The 7,268-nt window shown below is 36.6% G+C and overlaps 2 protein-coding genes across 2 annotated transcripts in view; both read right to left on the reverse strand.

Annotated features, from left to right (window-relative positions):
- LOC104809892 (GTP-binding protein TypA/BipA homolog) overlaps positions 1–3,357 on the reverse strand; it is a 6,089-nt gene extending 2,732 nt beyond the window's left edge. Inside the window, exons 1-9 of the mRNA XM_010535996.2 lie at positions 3,049–3,357; positions 2,525–2,637; positions 2,223–2,426; positions 1,943–2,119; positions 1,616–1,768; positions 1,043–1,132; positions 401–535; positions 156–272; positions 4–23 (exon numbers count right to left, since the gene is read on the reverse strand). Coding sequence (XP_010534298.1) covers positions 4–23; positions 156–272; positions 401–535; positions 1,043–1,132; positions 1,616–1,768; positions 1,943–2,119; positions 2,223–2,426; positions 2,525–2,637; positions 3,049–3,271 — 1,232 coding nt within the window. The 5' untranslated portion in view covers positions 3,272–3,357. The remainder of the gene's footprint in view (positions 1–3; positions 24–155; positions 273–400; positions 536–1,042; positions 1,133–1,615; positions 1,769–1,942; positions 2,120–2,222; positions 2,427–2,524; positions 2,638–3,048) is intronic.
- A 548-nt stretch (positions 3,358–3,905) lies between these two features.
- LOC104809893 (WAT1-related protein At2g39510-like) lies at positions 3,906–6,469 on the reverse strand. Its single transcript, XM_010535997.1, has 7 exons — positions 6,216–6,469; positions 5,979–6,041; positions 5,699–5,815; positions 5,273–5,546; positions 4,701–4,862; positions 4,429–4,580; positions 3,906–4,177 (listed from the first exon to the last, which is right to left on the reverse strand). The coding sequence occupies exons 1-7, from the start codon at positions 6,389–6,391 to the stop codon at positions 3,961–3,963; spliced, it is 1,161 nt and encodes a 386-aa protein (XP_010534299.1). The 5' UTR covers positions 6,392–6,469; the 3' UTR covers positions 3,906–3,960.
- Positions 6,470–7,268: the final 799 nt, after the last annotated feature.

The following is a 7,268-nucleotide window of genomic DNA, read 5'->3' on the forward strand; positions in this document are numbered from 1 at the left end:
TTCCTGCTGGTGACATACTTCCCCTGAAGAAATGGGTACAAAGAATTTAATTGTTCGCATCTATACCAAGTTTACAATACCGCTATCAATTTTTCATACCATGCTTGTGTGTATGATCAAGCCATGGCAGTCAAAACAGATATGATCAAACCTACCTCACGGCCAGAAAATGAAGAGGTGTTTACAGAAAATGACATTTTAACAGTTGGCTCTTCTACTTTAATGGTAGGTAGAGGTTTCCCAAATGCTTTATCAGCAATAGTCTCACCAATCTGAAAAAATTTAAGAGTAACAAAATGTCATAACAATTCACCAGGGAAAGAAGAAGAAAATGTCATAAGATAGAGTTGGTGCACCAGTGCTGTAATCGGCATTAAACTATACATGCATAGACATCTACCTGAATGTCATCGATTCCACAAACAGCGCAAATATCTCCAGCTTCCACTGAATCAACCGGAACCCTGTTGAATTTCTCATAGACAAAAAGCTCACTAACCCTTGCAAATCTACAGGAATCTTCCGATGTGCACACCTGTAAAAGTTACTCCATCTTAGTCCTCTTCAATTGAGACCTAGCGCAATTTCTTTATCTTAAAGCAAGATGATGCATATTCACATGGTTCATCTTTTTTGGTTCACATTCCTATATAACAAAAACATCAATCTTTCAAGAAAGACACAGGTTATGCATCTAAATTGCATCTGGTGTTTTCCCTAGACATTTGTTATTGCGGTCATCCAGAACTAACACAAAGGTTTGCTTCTCCATCCATGCGCTTTCTGAAAACCTTTTTTTCACAAATTTAAATGAATTTGAGACCTCATTTAAACTTTAGCAATATCCTCCAACCAATATAGCACATATTCTAGAACAAGCTAGCCATTACCTTTCCTTTTATAAGCTACAGGCAGAAGTTACCTGCTTGATGTTGCAGTAAGGTAGAGAAATTGGATAAGGTTGACAATATATATTTTCGACGAGATGCGTAGTTCAAGCCTGGCTAGTAATAAATAGATTCTAGAGTATATAAGAAAGTACCTTGACGTCCATTCCTTTGCGCAGCGCCCCAGCATGCAGGCGTCCAATAGCAATGCGTCCTTTATGTTCATCATATTCAATATTTGTAGCCTAAAACACCAGACCATCAATTTTGTGGCAGTTAAAACAACCAGAGTATTTTACAGCACAGTCTAACCTATCAATGCTATAAAGCGCCCTCAGGCAGCTATTCATATGCAAAAACTATGTTGATTGCATAATCATAGTAGGTGAACTCTACTGGAGTCTGGAGACATAAAAAATTTAAGAAACTTATCAAGAAATGGCATACCAAAAAAGTTGAAACGATGTGGGGATCACATCCGATCAAACACAAGGCCAAATTGAAAATTTTAACATTTCAAACATAATGTCAGCAATATGTTGTCTCTGCAAATATCTGTGAGAAACCCTTATGAAGATGGCCACTCCAATGCATTACGATCCTCCACATAACCAAAACAGGAAAAATAAGAAGCACAGATGCATTGTATCTTTTTTGTCCTAATTGGGTTAAACAAACATACAGATGATAATGTAAAGACCGTCAACAAGGAAAGAACAATCACTTACAAGCATCTGAAGTGCACCATCTTTGTCAATATTTGGCCCAGGTATGCACCTGATTATAGCCTCGAAAAGGGGTCCCAGATCTTCCGCCAGATTATCAGGTGAAAGACCCGCCTTCCCTTTGATTCCACTAGCATATATTGACTGGAAATCACACTGCATGCCACAAGATTTTGCATTAAGTTACACAGTCTTTTTGCTTCGTAAAATGTAAAACCTCTTGAAGCTTTTACATGTATTCTTGCAGGCATGACAGATGCAACACAAAGATGGAAAAAAAAAGGTGACACTAAAATTGAAAATATACTACTAAAACATCAGGGGACATACCTGTTCATCTGTAGCGTTTAGCTCGATGAACAACTCAAAAGTAGAATTGATAACAAAATCTGGACGAGCAGAAGGTCTATCAATCTTGTTAACGACTACCACAACTGCATGCCCAAACTCAAGAGCCTTCTTTAAAACAAATCTCGTTTGAGGCATTGGGCCCTCGACAGAATCCACCTGCAAAACCAGGGACCATGCATAAAAATGAAAAGGGCCGAACTAAAATCAAAATTAGATTATCCTATGCTTACGAATCAGAGTAATGGACGATAACGTTTACCACAAGAAGAACTCCATCAACCATGTTAAGGATGCGCTCCACTTCACCTCCAAAGTCAGAGTGACCAGGAGTATCTATTATATTTATTTTTGTATCTTTGTAAGCGATAGAAGTATTTTTGCTAAGTATCGTGATTCCCCTTTCACGCTCGAGGTCATTTGAGTCCATGATCCTCTCTTGGACAAATTGGTTATCTCGGAAAACCTGCACAAAGTAAAGAAGAATCAACTATGACCATAACTTGATCCAATCACATGAAGAAACGAGGTCAATGGTTGGTCCATTGAAACTTCAGCAGTTACCTTTGCTTGTCTCAACATTGCATCAACCAAAGTGGTTTTCCCATGATCAACATGTGCCACAATTGCTATATTCCTTACATCGCCCCTCCTTGCCAACTTCTTCTTCTTCACCTCTGTTGGCAGAAGAAAGAACAAATTTTTGTTTTCATAAAATCTTTATATTCATTCAACAGCGTACAAAGCTTTCTCACCTATATAAACATACGAGGAATTCTCAGAAAACCTACTCAGACAAAAAAAAATTATCGCATAAATTCAGAACCCATTAAACTGAAATCCTAATTTCCAACTTATATTATCAGATTATCCAAGAAGATAAATATAGGCTTCACCATGTTGTTACCCATTTTCTTATACTGACCATCATTTCACACTCCACAAACTCCAAATAACCAATTCAAGTAACAAAATCAAACCCGTTCATTGAGAAGAATTTAGGGGGGAAAAACAAATCAACCGCTTCATAAGAACAGCAACAACAAAGTGCCGAACATCAAAATCAGAGAACAGATACGATCAAATACCGGTGGAGGATTCGGCTGTAGACGGAGAAACGGAGCAGGTGATGGAGCGTCGAACCAAAGGCCGGTGAGGAAACCGCAGAGCTCCCCCTCCTCCTCCATGTTTGAGCGCAGAAGGGAAGCTGACGCCGAACACGTGCCGATTGTGACGAAACGGAGGAGAAGAACGATTGAGTCTTCCGGCAACGGCTGGAGACGGCGAGGAGGTGCTCAAGCTCAGCTCCATTCTTTCTTTCCGGTGTCCCTCAGGAGAGAGAGAGAGAGGGAGGAGAGGCTGTCGTGCGTTGCTCAGTGGATTTGAATGTGTGAGGGAGGAGGTTTCATGGTTTATTGCTATGGTGTTGCGCTTTTTCTATGAACTAGGCGGCCCATGTTATGCCACGTCATCACCACATAGGCCCAACAGAACAGTGCAACTTGAAAACCTTTTTGGATTGATCACTTGAGCACAGAAACAATGCCATCTCGAGTTTTTGGATTTTTAAATTTTTTATTATATTTCGATTAGGGCTTTAAAAATTAAAAAAATTTATGTTTATTTGATCTTTTGTATTAATTATTAGTTCGTTTCCATTTGTATTTAAAATTTTAAATGCTGCATTAAAATTCTTATTTTTCTAAACTTTACGGTTTAGATGCTTAATATCTCATGATTCTTGAATCCACGAAAGAATGTTACAGATTTATTAGAATTATCGATAAAACTTAAACCATAAACCCTAAACTCCACGTCTAAATGATTGTCTTTATCAAATCCAATCTTATCGATGTAAAACAAAAATCATGTATTTTTGTATAATCTTAATACTTATCAAATAAATAATAGTTTTTTATTTATAATTTCACTGTGTAATTCACAAAAAATATCGATTAATTCAAATTAAGATAAATTTTATAAATTAATAATAAGGCGGATCACACACAACATTCATCTTCCACTCTCTTGGGTCCGATCTCAATCGCCCTCGTTTCTTCGTCAGATCTTTCCTCGTTTTCATTGTAAATCTTGTTGCGGTGTTTGGTTGCTGCCGTCTTCTCAATGTCCGAATTCGGCAAAGCTTCCGTTTGATCTTTGCTTTTTCCCCACAGGACCAAGTATAAGCCAACAACGATTAAGATCGATCCCGTCACCCTTCACAATAATTACAAATTAAATTTATTAAAACATTTTAATTAAAGTATATTTATATGGACCGACTAGTATATCAAATATTGTTATATGTTCCTCGGGTAAAAAAGGAAAGGAAAAAGAAATCATGGTCATATATTTGATTAAGTGATTTGTTTCTAATATTATATGATTTTAATTATATTTAATATATGGTTTGGTGTGGCTCATTGATGGTTATTATTCTAATTATATTTTAATTATATAAATCATACCTGCCCAGGTGGATACCCTCATGAAACACAAGTGAGCTAATGATGGTCACAATTACCATACTCAGTGGATTAAATGCGGTCACGAAAACCGGACCTTTCTTCCTCATTATCATCCCCTGCACATAATACCCAACTCCGGAGCAGATTACTCCCTGCATCCAAACAGCCCCCATATCAAATTTCTCCATCTTTAATATGACCATGTGAGTTTATCAGTGTATATATCTACTACACATATACATACACACATATATATATATATATGTGCTTACGGAATAGACAGCTGCAAACAACTTGATATCAATGTGTAAAGACCAAGCTGAGATGTTGTGTCTCTCCATGACAAGAGCGGCAATTGAACCTTCAGTTGCCCCAATAAAACATATCCATGCAGCTAACGACAACACTGCAGGATATGCCTTCAGTGTCAGCGCCTGCCAATAAATAATAAAAAAAATAGCAATTTTTTTAGTAATCGGGGATCGAAGTCCATACTAATCGTAAGGAACGAGTAAATCTATATGAATATCCCTTCGTATTCGAATTTGGGACAGAACAAACGTTAATCATCCATGTTTCACATGTTGAATTACCCAAATTTAGATAAAAAAGATCCATTTTATTCGTATGTTTCCATCAAAACATTGTTTTTTTAATACTCGGGATGTCTGGATATTCGACCCGATTAATCAATCTCCAATGATACTTGTCACCATCAATGATATCGACGGAACTAAAACTTGTATATACAAACACATACTTGTAGGAAAGGACATCTATCTATATGCATACATGCATCTTTGAATCAATCATGGCATGCTGATATTTTGAGTTCCAAAAGTACCTGAAGAGTGGTGAAAGCTGCCCAACATAGGCAACCACTTGCAACAAAGAGTGCGCCTTTGGTGGGATCATGGCTGGTGGTTGATTTGGTCTGATGAGATTGTTGTTGTAACAAATTCAAGTACATATCATGGATTTTGTGGTGATTATGAACCCATGGTATGTCCATGCTTGGTCCCTTTACCAGTGCCATCGCCATTGCCCCACCAACTGTTACTATGGTCCCCATAATCATTGCTTGGCTGTGTACTCTCCTTATATCAACCTTCTCAAGCCTGCAGTTATACAATGGCACATATGCTCGTATGAAACCCACCGACGATCTTTCTATGAAAAATTCTTATCAACAGTCTCCTAAATCTGAAAAAAAAAATGTTTTGATTAATTGTGCATATATGTATGTATATCTGCATTATAAGGGTATTACCTGAAAATCCAAGCCATAAGGAAAGCAAAAGCAGGAAGAACATTGCTCATCGCCGAAGTGAAAGTTGGCGAGGTGTACTTCATGCCAGTGTAGAACAAGTTCTGACCAATCGTGGGTCTGCAGTTAAAAAGTTAAACCAAGTTATAATAATTTCACTATGGTATTTCATTCATTCATATATGTATGTATATGTATATGTATATGTATATGTATGACTTTGTATTTCTTTAAAATGGTTATAATTACTAAGGAGATGTGCGTAGGGAGTTTGGTTCCGTACTCTAGCAAACCCAGAAACACTATCTTGATGAATATGGGCCAAGTCATCTTCGGCCTCACTTTCCTGTTAATTCAAGCAACAAGACCAAAAGCTTGTGAGAACAAGTTTGTAATATCCGGATCCCCTTTCATTTGTTGTTCTAGTGTTCATGATGTGCCAACTATATATTCAATGATGATGATATATAAATATATGGAGGGAGGGAGAGAGAGAGATCAGAGAGAGAGAGAGAGAGACCTGTCAAAGAAGAGGGCAAAAGGGGTGATGAAGAGAGTGGCAATGGCATGTCTATAGACTATAAGAACATGAGGGCTCATGCCTTGTCTTAGAGCAAAGTTGGCTGTTATAGATAACCCTGCATACCCAAACTGCAGTAATATCACTGCCATTGGTGCCTTCCACTCTCGCCACATATTCTCTGTATATGTATGTATGCAAGTATATGTATATATGTATATGTTGCGTTTTCTCCTTTCTTTTCTTTCTCTCTCTCTCTCTATAATGGAAATTTACAGATTGATGCAATGCAAAAGAAGAGGAATGAACTTTCCTTGTATATATCTATGTAGTGACTAATGTATGTATATATAAATCAAATGGTGCATATAGCTACTTCCCTCTTTTATATTCAAAATAAAAAGAATTTATGTTAATAAAAATAAACAATAAGGTGACTATATATATTGGTAAAGCGTGTTGATTAACTAAAATCTAGGCATACATGCCTTTCATGCAAAAAATAAAATAAAAAATGCATGTTTTCAAAATGGTTCACTTTTGAACTATCACAATCTTCGTTTTCTATTATATTTTTTTTCTTAATATTATGAAAATATATCTGAAATTGAAACTATAAACACGACCACCATGGATAGACAATTAACAAATCTATATATATTAGATGATCGAAATAATTCCTAGTATATAATATTTTATAGAACTCAAATCCAAGATTATATATATATATATATATATATATATATTACCTTTTGATTTAGCATGAGATATAGAGATGGAAGTACTTAGGCATGAGCAATCATGCTCTGTATGTTTTCTTCTATTATCTAGAGTTAAGATATCACTGTCCATATTCAAAAAATAACCCAATCGGAATAGGCTAGTGGTTGTAGATGGTTGAGAAGTGTGTTATCTTTGTCATAGCTCCTGTGTTCGAGCGGTCGTTGGGGAGGAGTGATACAATTTAATTGTAACAAGAATGTTTTCCGATTTAAGGTGGATATAATTGGGTCGAAAGACCGGTGGACCAATCGGGACATTATCCAAAATACT

Source organism: Tarenaya hassleriana, unplaced genomic scaffold, assembly GCF_000463585.1.
Source record: "Tarenaya hassleriana unplaced genomic scaffold, ASM46358v1 Cleome17, whole genome shotgun sequence".
NCBI classification, from domain to species: Eukaryota; Viridiplantae; Streptophyta; class Magnoliopsida; order Brassicales; family Cleomaceae; genus Tarenaya; species Tarenaya hassleriana.